Source organism: Heliangelus exortis, chromosome 2 (assembly GCF_036169615.1).
Source record: "Heliangelus exortis chromosome 2, bHelExo1.hap1, whole genome shotgun sequence".
NCBI classification, from domain to species: Eukaryota; Metazoa; Chordata; class Aves; order Apodiformes; family Trochilidae; genus Heliangelus; species Heliangelus exortis.
This window is the reverse complement of record NC_092423.1, coordinates 28,028,562-28,047,627: the sequence shown is the minus strand read 5'-3', so window position 1 is coordinate 28,047,627 and position 19,066 is coordinate 28,028,562. Positions and strand designations below refer to the sequence as shown.

The 19,066-nt window shown below is 40.3% G+C and overlaps 1 protein-coding gene across 2 annotated transcripts in view; it reads right to left on the bottom strand.

Moving 5' to 3' along the window:
* SCIN (scinderin) overlaps positions 1 to 18,800 on the bottom strand; it is a 48,415-nt gene extending 29,615 nt beyond the window's left edge. The window contains exons 1-3 of one of the 2 annotated variants that reach the window (XM_071735343.1): positions 18,542 to 18,800; positions 14,094 to 14,248; positions 12,330 to 12,491 (exon numbers count right to left, since the gene is read on the bottom strand). In XM_071735343.1, coding sequence (XP_071591444.1) covers positions 12,330 to 12,491; positions 14,094 to 14,248; positions 18,542 to 18,743 — 519 coding nt within the window. In that variant the 5' untranslated portion in view covers positions 18,744 to 18,800. The remainder of the gene's footprint in view (positions 1 to 12,329; positions 12,492 to 14,093; positions 14,249 to 18,541) is intronic. The other variant, XM_071735344.1, reaches the window with a different exon arrangement.
* Between the last annotated feature and the right edge of the window lie 266 nt (positions 18,801 to 19,066).

The following is a 19,066-nucleotide window of genomic DNA, read 5'->3' as shown; positions in this document are numbered from 1 at the left end:
AGATTCCACATTTGTCAAAAATATTAAATTAATATTTTATAAATAATTATCTTGCGAGATCTAAATGACCTAAACATCAGTGAGGCTACATCTTCAGTAATACTTTGAAGAAATTATTTGCTAAGTCACAAAAATACTTGTAAAATGCAAGGTATTTATGTAATGTAATTTAGCATTCACATCTTAAGAGACTGCTTGATCTCAGAATAGTCAGTGTATTTGTTTGACTGAGCTTTACCCCAAATTAAGATATTAGTTATGTAAACCAAACTGAAACTCCTAAATCTGTTATTGCTAATTGGTTTTTATTTTCTATCTGGCAGTTCCTTTTCTATGGTACTTCAGCAGTTCTGGTTCTCATCTGTGGCAAGAAACAAACTTCAAATTCCCAAGGAAAACCCTGACTGTATCTGCTACTCAAAAGTGAAATTAGATCTTTCAGTTTTTTATTTTGGTAACTTTTTGTTCTATAATAATATTTGTCAAGCACTCTGCTCCACCAAGCCACAAAACCAGATCAAGCACAAACAGATGACTCAGGTGTTCTCAAAAAAAAGTCTTCTACACTGGAAGATTTTTCCTCAGTGTACAGCTGATCCAATGCTCATAAAAGTTTATCACCCTCAGATTAATGCAAGTCGTCCAACTATAGTTATCACAAGTGCCTTTATAAATTACTTCTAAAGACTTGCAGCTCAAGAATACCATTTTTCTGGTCAGTTAAACCACCAACTTCCTCCCACGCAGGAGATGGACAAACACCTGGTCCCTCTTCTTGCCTCAGGAAGAGGCAAAAAAACCAAAAACAACAAAAGACATCTGTAAAGGATGCCTCCATTCAGGAAACACAGCAACCAGGACTAAGCTGCTACCCCAGGGACACTCCACCCCATAGCGGTTGCCACCTTTGCAAGGAACTCCTCAGACAGCAGCTGGGGTTCTTCATGTTGGTAAGCAAGCACTCCAGTGGCAGCAGCCCATTCCTAGATATTATTTTATGCACTGCAGGGCCTTTCTTTCATTTGGCTGGATAGGTAGCACCTAGGTATGCCCCTTGCCTGGCAGGGAAAAGTGCAATTCAGGCAGAGTGGAGCATGTTCCCAGGGCACCTCTTGGGAAGGAGGGCCACTACAGCCAGCCTAAGACAAGTCACCTAATCCAGGCATGCCAGAACCCCCAGCTGTGGCAAGTCCTGTTATTCATCCTCAATGCAAAGCATTTCGGACTAATGCAAAGCATTTCAGATTAAAGAACTTCCATTTCAGTCTTGATAAAATTACTAAGAGGCAGAACATAAGCTGCAGAGCTGCTTGAGGCTGAACTAGAAGGAACCAGTCAAAGGAAATTAATCAGCTTGGCTGGTTGTTTCCCTCTCCTCTCTTTTCTTCTGAAGAAACACACTTGATCCTCCTTCACAGGATTCTATCAAATAGTCCAAATAGTGCAGCAATAAAAGTATAGTCATTTTCAGCCTCAAAAAAGGTTGAACTGGTTTGTGTTCATCTACAATGCAAGTAACAAGGATTTAATCAGAAACTCACTAAGTAAATTACTGGGGGGTCATAGTTTTACAATGCCAATACAATGATACAGAACTTGGATTTCAGATGAAAACCTGTTTTACTAAAAAAAAAAAAAAAAAAAAGCCTTTTAAGCTATTTCTGACCACTACTGCTACTTAGTAGTAACTGAAGTGGTGGCTTCAGACAAGTGAGAGGTAAAGCACAGCTTCTCAGCACTGGCAGACGGAAGCTTTCAGAAGACAGTTAACATTGACACTGTCTGCCAGTGAAGCATCACCAGTAACATCTGATATTTACTTTTCACTTAAAAAAAAACAAAAAAAAAAAAACCCAAACCAACCAACCAAAAACACAACAGCAAAACCAAAAACCCCAACAAAAATACAAACTCAGTGATCTCACAGCCAAGTTCCTTTCCCTTCCTTTTGGAATCATTCTTCAAAGACAAAGTTTTCAGCTTATGTCAGGATGGCACAGATTCACAGAACTGGATGCCCTTCAGATGTTATGCAATAAAAGCTGTGAGGTTTTCAGCTTGCCTTTACCAATATGACTATAGTCTTAAGACTAAAAAAAAAAAAAAAAAAAAAATCTGCTTCCAAGTTCTGCTTTTAATATTGTTAGCTTACTGAGTATCCAGAATCTTGGCTTTAACCTTATCTTAAATCTGCCTTCTGACATTTCCACAGGGAAAAAAAAAGTATTCATGCTTACTCAGGGAAACAGAATTTTCTAAATAATTAAAGACTGCCCTGATTGTGCAGAAAGCGAAACGTTTCCACTTGAGCAGATATTAAAATATAGTTATTATAGCTATGCACTGCTTAAGCCATCTTCTCCCAAACTTTGGGACTTCCCAAACACCAGACTCCTTTATTTTTTGAGAATTTCAACACTCAAGCTTACTCATTCTCATCTTGGCCTACTTCCTACTAATTAAGCTTATTTGCAACTGTGAGAAAACAGATTTAGGCACAGCAAACAGGAATTCTTTATTTTCTACAGCCTATAGAAACAATATGGAAGAGGAAGGAGACATACATAGAGAATTAGCTGATGAGATAAGCAGCTATTGCCTTATCTCAGTGTGTATGCTGCAATTCATGGACATTACTCATTCAGAAAGGTTAAAAGTTCAGTTTCAGCTGAACATGCCAACCTTCTCTTGGGCTTTTTGTAACTGGCCATGCAACCTCCAACACATTCTCATATACAAAATGAATACTACTGTACTGACCACAAAGGACATTGTGAGACTTAAACTGTCACTACAAATTACAAAGACAATAAATTCACATTTTCTTTTCTTAGCAACTCCTAAAGGCCCCACTGCACAATGCACCTTGGGCACCCTGCATTCACAGTATATTTTCCCATTTTGCCTTCAAATAACCAAGTGACTGAACGGAGCTTACAGTACTGGCTCTAAGCTTTAAATCAGCCTAAGGAAAGAGAAAGACATTTAAAAATCTACAGTAATGGTTTCAGATTTTTGATTTGAAGACTTCACTGTTTTTCTTAAAGAAACATTCCCCCATCTGGCCTAAATACTTTTGTCCTAAAATAAAATAAATAAATACATTTGTTGGATGGTTGCTGTGTAACCTAGAGAAGCTATATATGGTAAGGTTTTCTCCTGCTACATAAAAAAAAACTTTGAATCAACAAGCAGTGTCTGAAAACATCCTTGATCTGGACTTCACATGGACAAGCCATCCCATTCATATAAGCTCCATCTTCCCTGTTTATTTAAAGAAATTGTGATTTTAAAAACTAGAGAAACAATCCAATTCTCTTCAGCACTAAAGAATAAAGACAGTATTCTTTATTAAAACCCTGAAAGCTAAACATAATGTACTGTTTAATTCAGCCACAAATCATGGAAGTGTCCCAAAGCATATAATATTTCACTGTGTATCTTAAGCATTTAAGCTAAAAGCCTACAGAAGCTCAGATTTAGTTAAATTTCTGCTTTAAGGTAAAATAATCATTACAATTATTATTAAATGTATCTAATTTCACTACCTCCTGGTAGAAGTTAAGCTGAGTATTACAAGCTTGTCTTCCTGATGTAAGCTACCCATTTCAATCTCTATCCAAACTGTTTTTTTAACAATTTAAACCAACATATTTTTAAAAGTTAAAGCCACTCTTGACAATGCTAATATTTTGAACTGGATTTACCTGAAATACAGTCAGCTAGTTATCTAATCACATCCAACAGACCACCGAGGTTTTGAATTTTTTTTTAATTAATGTATTTATTTTTAGACACAAATATATATAAAACTTGCTCAGCTAGGGCCATAATATGGTATTTAGCTTTAGCTCACTGAGTCCTTTCACAATTTGTTAGCTGTACTACACCTTCCCTATTTTTAGCCTTGTTTTGCTAACCTTATTTTGAATTGCCAGACTGACAAAATGTTTCCATTAAAATGAAAACAGACTTCAAGTGTTCACTCCCATCAGAAAAAAAAAAAAAAAGTGCCTTCATTCACCAGTAATTCCTGTGCCAAGCCCAGTTTATTTTCAGAAGTTTGTGCTAGCACTATTTCTTTTTTTAACCTCTTTAACAGAGTTTGAGAGAGATGCTATAGAAGAGAACTATTCTGCTACCTGCATTAATGGTTCTTGGTACCAGTATGGTTGCTGGATCCCAGTGGGGCAACTGGCAGCTGTTATGATGAATAAATCCCATGAACTCCCTGGAGTTCCTGAGGGAGGTCAGGAAAGCAAACTGGATCTGTGCCATGGACACCGTGGTCACAGCAAGGTCTCCCCTCACCTACACATTTTGGGGTTTGGTCTTGTAGTTGTAGAGCAGCAGGGTTCATTGCTTTTATTCCCCATGGTTTCTGGCTTGAAGAATGACCTTGAGCAAGTCCCATGAGATTTCTCCAGCACATTAAAAATGACCTGACCTTTAGCTTCTCTACAGGAGTGTGTGGCAGAATGATAATGCATGGCTTGTATAACTCTAAAAGCACTTCAGCACTTTCCCCTGTATGGAGAAGGATTGTAAAAGTACACCTCCCATCTTCCTGCTCCAGCCCCAAAGGCATGCCAAGCAAGAGAAGGAAAAATACACCCCAAAAAATGTGCTTATTTCAGAAGCGACATGAAAACAAATTTTCCTAACACACAGCCACCTCTGTATTCACCTGGCAGCCTGCTCAGTTTGCAGGCAAATGAAAATATACTCTGTGTCCTGGTGTCTTTTCTATGAATCTTAGCTGGGACTATGAAAGCAAAACTAAAAAGCTAAAAATCTGTGAAGAACTCACAATTTTGTTCTAATTACAAACATGTCCTTAACAAGCATAGCCTTAGAACAACAAAAGGGTTTCAATCCTTTACCTTTGGTGAAGTACCTATTGATTTCCAAGCCCATAATGTAACTGCTGATTTGCATTTTCTTACATGAAGTGGCATTAAAAAGCTAAACAGAAGTCTGCAATCTCTATGATTTAAAGCAAATTTGCTGCAAAACTTCAAATTTAGTCGAAAATAATCCCTTAAACAATTCACTGTTTAGTCTCACTAATCTTAAAATACTGAAATAAAAATGTAATTTTTTTTTAATTCATTAAGGAAGGACCTTAAGTCAAGTATCACAGGCTGATGGGCCTCCACTCTTGGTTAGCAGGCCCTGATGCATTCTAAACTTGTCCACTTTTGCCTGCATGTGCATCAGAACATTCTCCTAGGATGCAATAGCATCTCAATTAAAAAACACCTACTCCTCTTATTTAAGGGTCAGGTAAAACTTGAAGAGGGGACATTTAGGTTAGACATGAGGAAGAAATTCTTTAATTTGAGGGTGGGGAGACAGTGGAATAGGATGCCCAAGGAAATTGTGGCTTCCCCCTCCCTGGAAGTGTTCAATGCCAGGTTGGATGGGGCCTTGAGCAACCTGGTCCAGTGGGAGGTGCCCATGCAGGGGGGTTGGAACTGGATGATCTTTAAGGTCTCTTCCATCCCAAACCAATCTATGATTCTATAAATTTACCATGTGGATAGTGACATGTCAACATGACACAGCTTATGCTGACTTAATTTACATCAGTCAGGATACTGTCTCCTGTTCCTCTGAACCACAACATTAGGTATGGAGACACAGCTATGAAACAGAGGGTCTTGGTGCAAAAAAGCCCTTTGGCTAGACTTGCTTGCTCACATGAAACACTGTACCACGTTCTCCTGACTCCCACAACTCCTGCCAAAGGCCTAAACGCAAGAAAATAAGGTTTGTAAAGGTACTACTGCTTTAATTCCAGTCTTCTCTTAGGATTAACTGCTCCTGCTTATTCCATAGAATTAGATCAGAGCCTGTGCAAAAAAACACATCACAGAAGGTCCCTGAAATGGTAGAAGAGAGGCTGACGAAGCTTGTAAAGAACGATGGGTCAGGAAAAGAAGAGCTGTGGTGCAGGAGTGCCCAAAGGATGCTGCACTCCCAATGCTCACATCTGAGTGAACCTAAGATACCACTTCTTGAGGGAAGTAGAAAAAAAAAACTAGCAAAGCTAGAGGCAGAGTGACCTGGCAAAGCTTTTATATATACCTTATCATACTCCTAGGTTTGCAACAAAACAATTGGCATGCACTCAGATGGAACTCCATTCATTCTCTTCATGGTCATTAATAAACAGCTGTGCTGATAAGGCAAGAGCTGAAACTGGTTTTTGCTGAAACTAGTTTTTGGTAAAGTCTAGTCTCAATAGATTTAAAGGAAAAATGCCAATATGAAACACAAATGGACTTGGAAACAAGTTTTCGTACAAACTGCAAACAACAGAGATGTTTCCAGTGCCTTAAATTCTCAGGCCAAGTATTTGTAAAACAAATGCACAATACCTTGGTGTTTATAATTCAAACACTGAGGTTTTAGGAGCTAGTGGAATAAAAAAGTAAAGTCAAAAAGAGTGCTAAATCAAGAATACAAAGTCCAAATTGTGGGGAAAATAAGTTAACAGTAAAACCATTACCAGGATAAAACACACTTTGTCAGTTTACTGACATTTAGTTTTCTAGGAACTGCCATATAGATTTAGAAGAATGTTTGAATTTAATCATTAATATAGCCTACTGAAGAAATTTTTCTCCCTAAATTATATAGTTTTCTCCTATCTTTAGTGTTTGGTTCTTGATACAGTCAGGGAAAAGAAAAATCATTTCACATGTTCATCCAATCTGCCTTTTCTATTTGTCAAAACTGTAATACAGTGAACCATTGAAAGCTGTGGAGTTCTGATAATCCAAAACAAACTCTGGATTCACTGAGCCAGAATGCTGCTGAGGCCATGACAAGCCTGGCCCTGGTACAATTACAATAGTGTCTTTGTAATCAGTTTTGGAGACTCCCCTTTAATTCAACTGGAACAAACTCTCAGAATAAAAATAAGTCAGCTGTACCACAGTCAGACACTTATTACATTAATTTTTTCCTCTCACACCTGTTTTGCTAGTATATTCTGGAAATAGCTGTTGTTATACCACAGTGTATTGAACAGTGAGCACCAGGAGGATGTTTGTTGTAAATAACAGCAGCTCAAGCAGCAAAATATCCACTTTTCCCACAGCAGCAGGAAGAAAAGTAACCTAACTGAATCCTTGTGCATACATGTGTGGCCTGTCCACCTGAACTTTAATGCTGTTTTTTTTCAGCCACATTTCTGCTTACAAATAGGGGCTTTGGGATGCTTTCCAGCCCATGGAATATGAAGAAAAACTACATACCCAGAATACTCTAAGTGTGAGTTACCCTTACATATCTATGCTACACTGTGCATAGATATAACCATATTTTGAAGCTGTTAACAAGTCCATAAAGTTAATAAAGAACTAAAGCAGTTAGGTTCTTCAAGCTCTGCTACCTTGTTTGGCAACACCCTGCTACACCAGTTGTTAAACTCCCAGCTGGGGGAAACTGGGGAAGAGGTTAGTTGCAGGAGGAACATGTGAGTGAAAAACATAGAAAAAGGACATGACTGGCTGGTTGTTAATGCCTATGAAAGCAACTAAGAGGAGAAACTTAAGAGTTATTCACTCCATTCAAAGATCCAGTGACTTTATTAATGCAATTGATATGCTGATTGGGACCTGATTTTTCTAAAGGAAGAGAAGCAAGGCAACCTAGAAGATAGTGCAGGCAGGGAGATTACAGAAGTGATCAAAACTACCCTACAACTCTGCATAAGGTTGCATTATGAGGCTGCATCATGTCCTGTAGTTATAATCATAAAGGAAGTATCTGTCCTCTTAGTCTGTCACTGTTAAAAAGCAGAAGTTAACTTCCTGACTGTAAAAATAATTAAATCTACAGAATATTAATAGTTTTTATGGAAAAAATCAGCCTTTCTGCTTGATGTATTTTTTCTAGTGTCTGTGCAAGCCAGAAGCCTTTTTCCTTTTGACATACTTCTTAAGTCAGGAATTCTGGTAAGAGCATACTGACAGATCCATGATCCCAACAGATGCATTCAGTCTCCTACTTTTTAGTTGTAACATCATCATTTTCACTTGTGGTCCATGGAGCCCTTGAGAAGTACACACATTTACTGCTGGGTGGCCCAACTTATTTTTAAGCACACTGAAGGCTCTTCAATTTCCAACCAGCAACCTGTTGGCTGTTTCTAAGTCAGTTTCCAAAGATCCCTACAGGAATGGGAAGGATGGAGAGCTGAATACAGTTTACCTTCAGTCTTCACTTGAGATATAGTTACCATCTCACCTTCTACATTCTTCCTTTGGTAAGAAGGGTAATGTTTCACTGGCAGAACTTTGAGGCTGGCAAGTTTTGTCACTACAATCAGGCCCACCCTCAGAACTGCTTGGTACTTATCACACAGTCATCACTCCCTGCCCTCCCTTTATTTTAAGAACTGTTTCCTCGTTTCTTCCAGGAGGCTGAGGGGTACACAGCTCTTGCCCTGCCCTTTGCAGTCACTTCATTGGGCTCTCAGGGCTGCTGCTGCCTCCCATCAAGGGGGAAGTCAGCCAGAAAGAACCAAGTCTTCTGTTTTACAAAATTCTACCTGAACAAACATGTAGAGAATATTTTTGCTCATCACTAAGGATACAACTTTAGACAGCCTTCATATAGCAGGGCTTTGCAAGCTGAGTTGAGGAGCTTTAAGTAAAGACAGCCAATCACTTTGTGTTGCTTTATTGTATTGCTGCTCCCATTATTTCTACTCCATGTTTTGCTAACTACCCAAATTATCAACACATCTCAAAATTCACTTTTTCTGCATCACCAATGTACATAGGGTGAAGTTCATAATACTAATTACTAAGAAAATTGGCAATTGATTAAAGTTTTTAGCATGTTATCACAACTATGTATGCACAAAAGCTACATTAACCTATGCATCTGGATAATACTAAAATACTCTGGGAAACAGTGTGTATGTTATTCACTGAATGGCACAGTGATTGATCTTTTTCCTTCACCTTCACAGTGACTTTCCATGCCTTCTCATGTTCCTTTGCCATTCTGAGAATTTGTCTTGGTGATGGAGGAAGAGATAGGGAAGTGGCTAAAGAAAGGTGACTGGAAGATGGGGTGGGTGCAGGTAGAGCTGCAGCTGGAGGTAAATGGGATAGCACAGAGCAAGGTCAGGGGGTGTATGGCCACCAAGGGCTGACAAACCCAGACTGGTGCCTCTCAGGTAGGACACCAGGAAGAGTGTCTAGCAACCCTCTAGCAAAAAGGGTGGGATGGGAAATACAGGCAGTACACAGATCATGGTTTCAGGCCACACTAAGCTGCACCAGACAAGGTAAGGTGTGCTTTACTCCAGGCCTGTACAAAGCCTTCTCAGCAACTGCCTTGCACCTGTCTTGCCTGCCCTGTCCCAAAGGCTTCCTTACAGGGAGAGTCACAGGTTCATCAAGGAGATGAAAATCTCTTACAGAAAAAGAGTATTTTTAAAAATCATATCAGGGTCTGGTACACCAGGCACCCTCCTGGATTAATCCTTTTATTCAAATATCAGTCTGGTGGTCACCACACTCATGTCACAGTCTTAAAGAATCTTGTTTGAATAAAAAGCCTGTGCATTACCCACTGCTAATGACTCCCCTCGTATCAAAGACAGTGTCTTCTCTGCCATCTGCAGACATTTTCTGTTCCAGCTTAGATAGTTCAAAGGAGGGAAGCTAAGACCTGGGCAGGATATTTGAAGTGCTGTAAATGTGGTTCAGTAACATATATAGGTACGAGGTATCCATCAGAACCTGAACTGTAAATATGTGAAACTAGCTGGAAATGCACACAGACTCTTTCTACTTCAGGTATTATCATGGGGAGCGAAACCTTTAGGAACTTTACTGCTATTATTCCTGATAATTATTACCTTTATTAATTTTCTTATCTACTCATTCCACATGTTTAAAGTACTGCTGTAATTAAGCTCAGTGGGAAAACTGAAATGATTTTGCATTACATTAGATAAGTGGCTTGATAAAATGTAAAAGGAAATGGACTGCATGAAGTTTTACAGTGGCATGGAGACCATACTTCTGGTTAGCAAAGAGACTGGGGAAAGTTAAGTCTTGGAAATTAATCTTATTTGACATGCTACAATAATTTGATATTAAAGCACTGACCATAAGCTCATTATTTTATGCAATTACTGCCCATTATTCTCAGACAGCAATTCAGTAGTACCCTGTAATAAATCCCAAGACTCAAGAGCAACCCTATTTAAGATTGATTTTATTGCAATTAAGTAAAGGATTGAATCCTTTCTTTCTTTCTTTTGAAGTACTCCTTAATTCAATTAAGAGCTCGTGTAAAGACTTGCCCATTTACAATGGACCTCTAATCATGGAAAATTTCAATCTTAAAATAGTTGTTTCAGCTTGAAATATGGTTCTTATAAAACCTGCTTAAGATTTCCACTGTGACTCTTATTTTCTACCATACCTATTTCTCAGTGGGCACTTCAGTAGACTTAATTTTGAAATATGTCACACACTGCCTTTTCATCTCCCACAAGAAAGGTCTGGTTTACATCATAACCTACGTGTAAGTTACTACATAGGTCTGGATGCTGAAACACTTTTTTCCGTAACTTGTTAGTACATCCAAGAAAGCCCATCCCTTATATACCACTGTCACAGCAAGTCCAAGAACTGTTATTAGCCATGTGATTTGACTGCCATTTCCCATAGCATGTTAAAGAAGAACTCTAGATGTTGCTGTTGTAGACATTTAGATGTCCCAACTTTTCTTCCTACAAATGCACAGGACTGCATTGCTGCTTGATCTGTCTGGCCAAACACTCAGAGACCAAAGTGATGTTGTAAATGGCTCATGATGTACATTCAGTATTGGAAATCAAGCCTTTAACACCGTTTTACATTTAAGTTGCTTGATGAAAATGCAACAAACCTCAACAAAACTCAAAGGGCTACACACATAACACCACATAGTGTATTTCAGCAGTGTCATTGCCATGTCAGCAATGAACTGACAAATAACTTCTAGTGAACGGGGTAACTGTGGCAATATAAGGGTAAGGACAAATCAAATTCATGGAGTACACCCAGAGCCACAGGGTGTCCATGGGAGGTTAACCCCAAACCAGAAAAGTCAAGTCCTGTGACAGCCTGACTGCAAAGCAGCACTTTCTACCAATGTTTAGTTCCAACCTTTCTATCTCCCAGGGGTTAACTCTGAAAAGGAAGTCTTCTACACATCCTAATTACAAAGTGAGATTGAGAGATTGCTGTTTGGATCCTGATCACTTGGATGTTTCATATGATTAGACCACAGGGCCACGAGATGAGTCAGACAATGTTAAGAAAACACTGGTTATTTTTCTATCTTAAGGCTGCTAAGCATGATAGAATTCTAACAGACATAATCAATACAGCTACTTGATACCCATATTTTCAATTATCACACCAGGGGATGCTTTTCAGAAGAAACAGCCAAACCAGTAACATGAGTTCAGAACAGCTCCAAAATCTTGCTGAAGTATCTGACCACTTCCTTGTAAAGCACAAAAGTTAAAACCAACTGTAGCTGCTGCCTTGCAGATAAACTGTTTTCTTCCATATGCTTAATTTTACACAGCAGTTTATCAGGCATGGGAATAATTTCAGATTGATAATCAGCATCTAACTAGCATGTACCATATCACAGCTGCTACTTTTAGATTTCATTTTTAAGATTTTTGATACTAAGGCAACAGTAATATACTTTAAGTCACCCAAAGCAAAATTAGATAATTTGTCCATAGACTTCTGCACTAAGTCTCTCTACTTAGTCTCAGCAGAAAGCCTTAAGGTATTTTTTCTTAAGTCTTGAACTATTTAAGTAGCTTTATAAGACACTGTGCAACAATTTTATTATTACAACTACTTTTGCAGCTGTTATTTTAGGATTAATTGCCATGATCAAAGTTTTATGAATATGAGGAAATGCTTGCAAGAAAACAGTCCAGTCTGCATTCTGCTCAGAATCCAACACTGATTCCTTTCAGCTGAGAATGTCAAAGTCAGACAGGACTTAGAGTGAACAGTTTCAAGTTCTAACATCAGTAAAAAAACAATCCCAGTGCCTTGAGGGTGAAAGACAACCATTTCCTAAAGAAAACTCTAGGAAACATTTAGGGCAGTTTTGAACCTTCTAAGTGTTGGAACACTAAAACTGATTTACTAAAGAAGATTTTTTCTGTCAGTTTGGGTGAGTGACAAAATCAGCTGCACATTTTAGGGGATGATTCAGATTTTAGAAGGGATGCTGCATCTCATTTTTCAGGGTTTTTTTGCTCTAGTACTCAGACTTACAGTTCCCAGGTCAATAATGAAACAATCTCCTCTGTTGAAGCTGGTCCAAGCCAGGGGAACTTCTGTGGCTCTCACAATTCTCCGGCCCTTGATATGCAGAAGCCTCTGAGCACTCAGATCATTAGTAACAACATGATTAAATCCAGAGGCAACACCACCTGCCTGCATAAAACAAAGAAGAAAAAAAAAAAAAAAAAAAAAAAAAAGCAGAAAGCTTTATTTCAGTTTGATTTCTGCAAACTTACATTTTTCTACAGCTAAGGAGCTAGCAGGGGAAAAAAAAATTAAAAAAAAATTTAAAAATCACAGTGAGACAAAATAAGTGTTGAACAGTTCTGACCACAGACACTGGTGGGGAACAGTGATGCTGCTGAACCTAAGTGTGAGCCTTCATTTGAGGAAGCTGATGTCACCCTGCCTCAAAGGGTTTTCAAATGAATGAGGAAAGGGAAAACACAGGATTTGCAGCACTTTCCTACATTATCCAGAAGATCTAGCAATGCTGAACCACACTGTTCAGACAAGTCAGTAGGGTATCAAATAAGGACTGAGGAGGAGCAGAGCAATATGCAGCTCCTGTACAAGTTTGTAATTTCCTTAAATTCAGAGGTCTGGGCATTTTTAGTGCCTGGTTATGTGTAGAGAAGAATCATCCCACAGCAGCTCTGTACTTTTCTGAAAGGAATGTTTGCAACTTCGTAGACAACCTAGCACAGAGCACTAAACTAGGGGAAGCAAGACCCCACTACTGATTTACAATCTACACATTGTAAATTTATGCCCAACTTATTCCTGTAGACTGTCTTGCCTATCTGCCTTGTCTGTCTGCCTCTGTGAGGTATTCTCCAGTACTCCACAAGACCCAAATCTTGGGTTGGGAAGGGTCATGTCTCTTGAAATTACAAATAAATTAACTAATTATTTAAAACTAAATAAATAAATTTGAAAAATAATTTTTTTAAAAAAGAGTGGGCAGGTCACTATGAAGCACTCTTACAGATGCCAAGTTAAAAGCTTCAAATTGGTTGTGTAGCCTGCGACAAGTTACAAGACTTCATAATGAGAAAAAGGCTGAGCAATGGCTCACAGAGCTCCAACTACAAGGAGATTCTCAGCAAATATATTACTTCTAAAAAACACAGATGTCTCAAATTTCCTTCCACAGAGTCTGCTTCTGAAAGTGACACATCAAGGAGGATAACATCAAAGTTTTTTTAAAGAGACAACTTTAATGAAAAGTATCTGGGAGGCTTTGGGTTGTTTTTTTTTACTTACCTCAAAGAAAGAAACTGAAGTAGGACTGCAAAAGCACCATTTTTAGACTAAAGTGAAGTTTCAGTGTTTTCCACTCTGATCATGTTTTAAACCACTTAAGCACATTGGGTTCTGCATTTTGAACAAGATGATTAAGTCTACAACACAGAAACAGCTTCTGTGAAACTTACTGACTCCCAGTTGTGGAGAGAACCTACTATGAATGCCCTTAGACACCCGAGGATGAAATCCCAGGATAGCTTGATTTGGAGAGGGGAAAGCCAGGAGTTTCAGAGGGGCAGGTTTCCAGTTATCAGACAAGACACTGGTAAACAAGATGCTTCTTTCTGCACAAGTACTGAGGCTCCTATACATTAAGATAAGTAGTTCAGATCTAAACATTAAGAAATAATTTTTAAACCTTTAGTAATAGATAAAAAGCAGATTTCATTTTACTTGGAGAACAATGTTATGTATTTTTAGAATTTATTTTGACAGAGGGACTCTTACCTTGTATTTAATTCCTCCTTTGAAGTAGCTCACAAACTCAGTAGACTCATATCCTTGAATTTCTCTACTTTGCACAGGCTTTCCTCCTAAATAGTCATCCATTTGAACAGCAAAGATAGCTGCAGCTGTGCTTTCATCCTGAGTACATTCTTTCCCTGAAATAAGATTGAATATTATGTTTATAAAGCAGTAATAACTTCAAACTCTGCTGCATAAATTATTCATGACAATGGGGCACTGCTCTCAGCAAGTTGTAGAACCCATGTGTATGTTTCATAACCTTGCTCACCACCAAATGTGTGGTGAGCATCCAGACCATTCTTAACTACTTGTAGGACTGTCAACATAAAGAAAAACAAACTATAAATAGCCAAGCTTTTTTCTCAAATTTATTTTAACAATAAACCATTTTAATTAAGGGGGGTTACCATGAGAAGTGTCTACAGTAATGATTTTTGGACTTCAAGGTGAAGTACAAGACCAAGAAAGGTCGTAGATGCAAACCATGTATTTATACTAAGAGCAAGTGGCCAAGCCAGAAAATTAAATACCAGCAGTCCTATTGACACTATAATGCAAGCAAAGGGCATTTTGCTTCAGTGTTTTTTATTGGAGTGCCTGAGAGAAAGAAAAGCACCTTTGGGGCTCAGGTATTTCCTTTAATGAGGTCACCCTGCTTTGTATCTTTCTGAGATCAGACTCTTCCTAGACTGGCAAAGTGGCCTCCTCAATAGTGTGTTGACAGCCTAATCATACTTCAAAGTAGGCTGTAGATTAAAACAAGACTTTTATCATGGGCCCACACATTTCTGATGAACATTTTCAGCAGTCGTGATTGTTTCAAGAAAGCAAGTAGGATCAAGTCTCAAGAAATTGGCTTCTCAAGAACTTTTGATGAGTAATGAAAAGCAAGGTTTTCCCTTTAGTGTTTTTTTTCTAAATAACAGGGAGGTGCTAGAATGCAAGCAACAGCTCTTAGGAGTAGCTTCTTACTTATATTAACCACTTCCTTGCTCCTAAGTCGCTGAGTGGAAAAACCCCACAGAGCTCCCAAACAGCGATGCCTCCCTCAGGCTCTGGGAGAGGGGAAGTGTAGAGTGAGTCTCGGTGTCGCCTGCGGGTGTTGAGTCACCAGTGTCACAGGACGCCTGTCTGTAAGGTATTAAGAAAGAATAAAGCGTAGGAGGAGTAGGGGGATGGGGGGAAGGACAGTGTCTAAGGGGATCACCAACCTAACTCCTATCTCCGGAAGAATCAGTGCCCTGTTCACTGCCCAGCAGTGCAAATGTCACACACAAGGGAGCTGCTCTCTGCCCACGGGAGCAGCATCACCACTGACACCACTACAGCTCTTGTGTGAACACGGGTGCAGTGGAAGCCTCCAGGAAGCAACAGTGATAAAACAGGGAAGGAATCCAAAGCATAGTAGAGGCATAGGGAAGAGAAGAACATGACATCTGCACAAAAAAAACCCCAAAAAAACAAAAAAACAAACAAAAAAAAAACCAACTGAAAGCAGGATGTAACAAAAATGTCTGGAAAAAAAAATTCCCATCACTCAGTGATACAACTTGCTGTGTGGCAATATGCCTTCTAAGACCTGGGTACCAGCTTGAAGTTGGCAGTAAAGTTATGTTTTGTTTTTCAAATAGAGTTATTCATTTCCAATTTATTGCTTGCAATTACACAGCAGGGTTCAGAGTCAAAAAAAGCAAGTGTTGGAACAGGGTTAGAGTTAAGAACCATTACCAGGCTCAGTCTCACAGCTGCTATGCAATAAAATACTCAATGAAACCCTGTTTAAGGAAAAAAACCAACACAAGTGAACATCAATCCAAGAGTAGGTTATTCAAGTTTGTGTGAAAAACAAATTTGCCTTCAGTCAGGGGCACAAACAAAGCCAGAGTACACAGGAAAAAGAATAAAATTTTTACTAGACCATATCCTGGTACATGGGGATAGGCTTTATCTCCACTTGATCTCTGGAGCCAATGGTTAAAAAATACTTTAATAAAATAATGCATGGTGTTTAAGATACTAAGTGGGGCACAGCCAGTCTTACTCCCACAAGTAGCCTCACTCTGGCACAGTACATGCTGTTTCCACTAGTGATAGTTTTAAGTTGAAACAGCTCCCTTAGGATTTGCAGTTTAGGTACCAAAACATCCCCTAAGTACCAGTGCAGACAACTGAGCCAGGATCTCTGAGCAAAGTTTAGAAAAGGATACAACTACCATGACACAGATCAACAACAACTACATGGTCCTGCCAACACCACTGTAGCACCAAGTTCTCCAACTTGGACAGCACTTCACCGGATGCAAGATGTTGGGTAAAACAGTGGCTTGGACATAGGAGGCACGAGGCTGACAGAAAAAACGTTTGGCCACTTTAAGCTTTGGATGCCTGTCACAGCACAGAAGTGTCAGCACATCAAGGTCACAGACCATCCTTCCATAGTCCAGAGCTCCTCCTAACACCTTGTATATGTTCAAGAAAAGGTGTTAGGAAGAAGTTCGCCACTGTAAAATAAGAAAATTCAATGCTCTGCCTTTATTCTGAATTTGGGGTCTTTTTTGGTAAAGCTGGAATCCATTCAGACTCAAAGCCACTGTATGAGGCCCAAACAATAACATATGACACAGGCAAGAGTAAAAGATGTCACCAAATAGCAAGGCCCTTTAAGTATCTAAGCTCAAAGTCTGTAGGGTTTCCACCAACCTGATTTCATAAGAGTCATTTCCATCCCAAAGTCTGACTGAAAATGACTGCTGTCTCTGGTCAGAGACAGCTTATGGGAAGTCTTCAGAAAGATCCTACTGAGGTCTTCCTAGTCTACAGGTTATACATTCTCTGCTTGTGAAGGGAAGGTTTGGTGTGCATAACCATGGTGAGAATCACTCAGCAAAAATACTAAAATCATTCAGGCTCTTGCCCTGGGTGTCACTGCCCTTCCCTATAAACCATGTATGAAGTTCTGGTCTGCTGTCTCTTTTAAGCTTGCAGCAGTGTTTGTGCATCTCCACCCCACTACAAGAGTAACCTACAAGCAGGAAGGGATTTCCCAGAACGTAGTCATACTGCTGCTGCCAACCAGCCACCCACTCCAGAACAATGAGTGCCCAGATCACCTCAGCTATTTACAATATCTGATATCAGCACAAGATGTGCATCAGTGTGTACAGCCAAAGCTCTTTAGCCAACAATGAAGTTTTAATTAGGGCAAGTATCAGTTACTGCTTTGATTTCACTTCCACTTGCAAATAGTCCTTAAATCTTTCCCTCAGCACTGCCTACTCGACCTTAACTATTACATAAATAGTTCTAACTTCATTAAAAAAGGTCTAACTAGCCAATCCCTGTTACTAAACAGCAGTGCTGTTGACATAAGGACATCTGCCAGAAATTAATTTACAGTGCCATCTATGATTATACTCTTGTCAGAGATGGACACTATCCCACATGCCTGCTGGGTAACTCATAACACATGCAAAACTAAACAAGCTTCAGGCATTTATGCAGAAACAATCCCAGCTTTATCTGGTATTCTTTTTCAATGTAATTCAAAATTACAATAAGAACCACAGCAACTCAAACACATTAACGTTAATACACACACTGCCCTCTCTTTATGTTAATTTAAAGAGAGGAACCTGATGGTAGAACAAGAACAGAGCAGATTGCAGGCACCTACACAGTGCCCACTGTGATCTGGTGACTTGGCGACCCAACAAGGGAATCTCAAGAGACTTCCAAATGACCAGGAAGCCACCCAAAATGTATCTTATGTCAGATGCCTGTTTTGTGGTATACATTATGCTAGTCAAGGTTGAAGGCAAAATACATCATCCCAATTCCAGCATTCCCGTTGTTTCAGGAAGGGTTTTAGTAGGCTATCAGACTGCTATCAAATACAAGAGGTTTTACAGAAAACCTGGTGACTTTGCCTCCAATCTCTGTATGATCAGAAAATAAAACCAGTCTAACTGAATGAGGCAACACCTAGACACAAAGCACTGCAACAACGCCACAGGGAGATGGCCAAGATGAAATTTTAGCCTTAGTGGAAACAATGACAAGAAAACTCTCCATGTGAATGAAGTCGGATTTCACTCGTAGATCTTGGTTGGATGCACCCAAGAGTTGACTTTAACTTCCAAATTAGTATCACAAAGCAAGCAAATATTCACTCTCCCGTCATCGCCCGTTTTCTCACCTCCAGAGCTTCTTAGCCCCCACCAGATCAGAAAGCCCTGATGGTCAGCATCGCCCCGCTCCTTGGCTGCAGCCCAGCTGGGGCTATTTAAGCACCTCAGCCCTCAGACGCTGCACAGACACAGCCCTTCCGAAAAGAGAGGAGGAAAAATACAGCTCCCGATCCCCTGGGGCCCACCAAGACCTTCCAGCCCCCACCCCGACCCCGACCCCCGCGCCGCTCCATTGCCTACCGAGCCAGTAGTGCAGGCGGTACGCGGCGGGACCGCCCGTGGGCCGGGCGGTGTGCAGCACCAGGTACGCATCCCCCACGAAGAAGTCGCCGTGGTGACTGGCGGGCACCGGCACCAGCTCCAGCCGCTCCACACGCCACACCTGCAGCCCGCTCTGCCGCCCGGCCTCGGCGAAAGCCGGCGGGGGACGATCAGGAGCCATAGTCGCTAATAATCAGCCGAAAAGTAGCCGAGTGGCTTCGCCTCAGCGCCCTTTATAGCGCCGGGCCCGGCCCCGCGGGAGGAGCGGGGAGAGCTCCGCCCGGCAGCCGCCCCGCCCGGGTGGGGATCCCGGCAGCCCCGCTGCCCCCAGCCCCGCTCCCCGCCCAGCTCCAGGGACCCACCTGGCGGATCCGGAGCAGCCTGGCTGAGGTCGTGTCTATTAGATTTTAACACCCCTGCAAAAGTGACCCGGCACACCTTCCTGGACCCCAAAGCCTTTGCTGAGGTGTTATAATCGTCCTGCCTTGCTACCAATAGATGTTT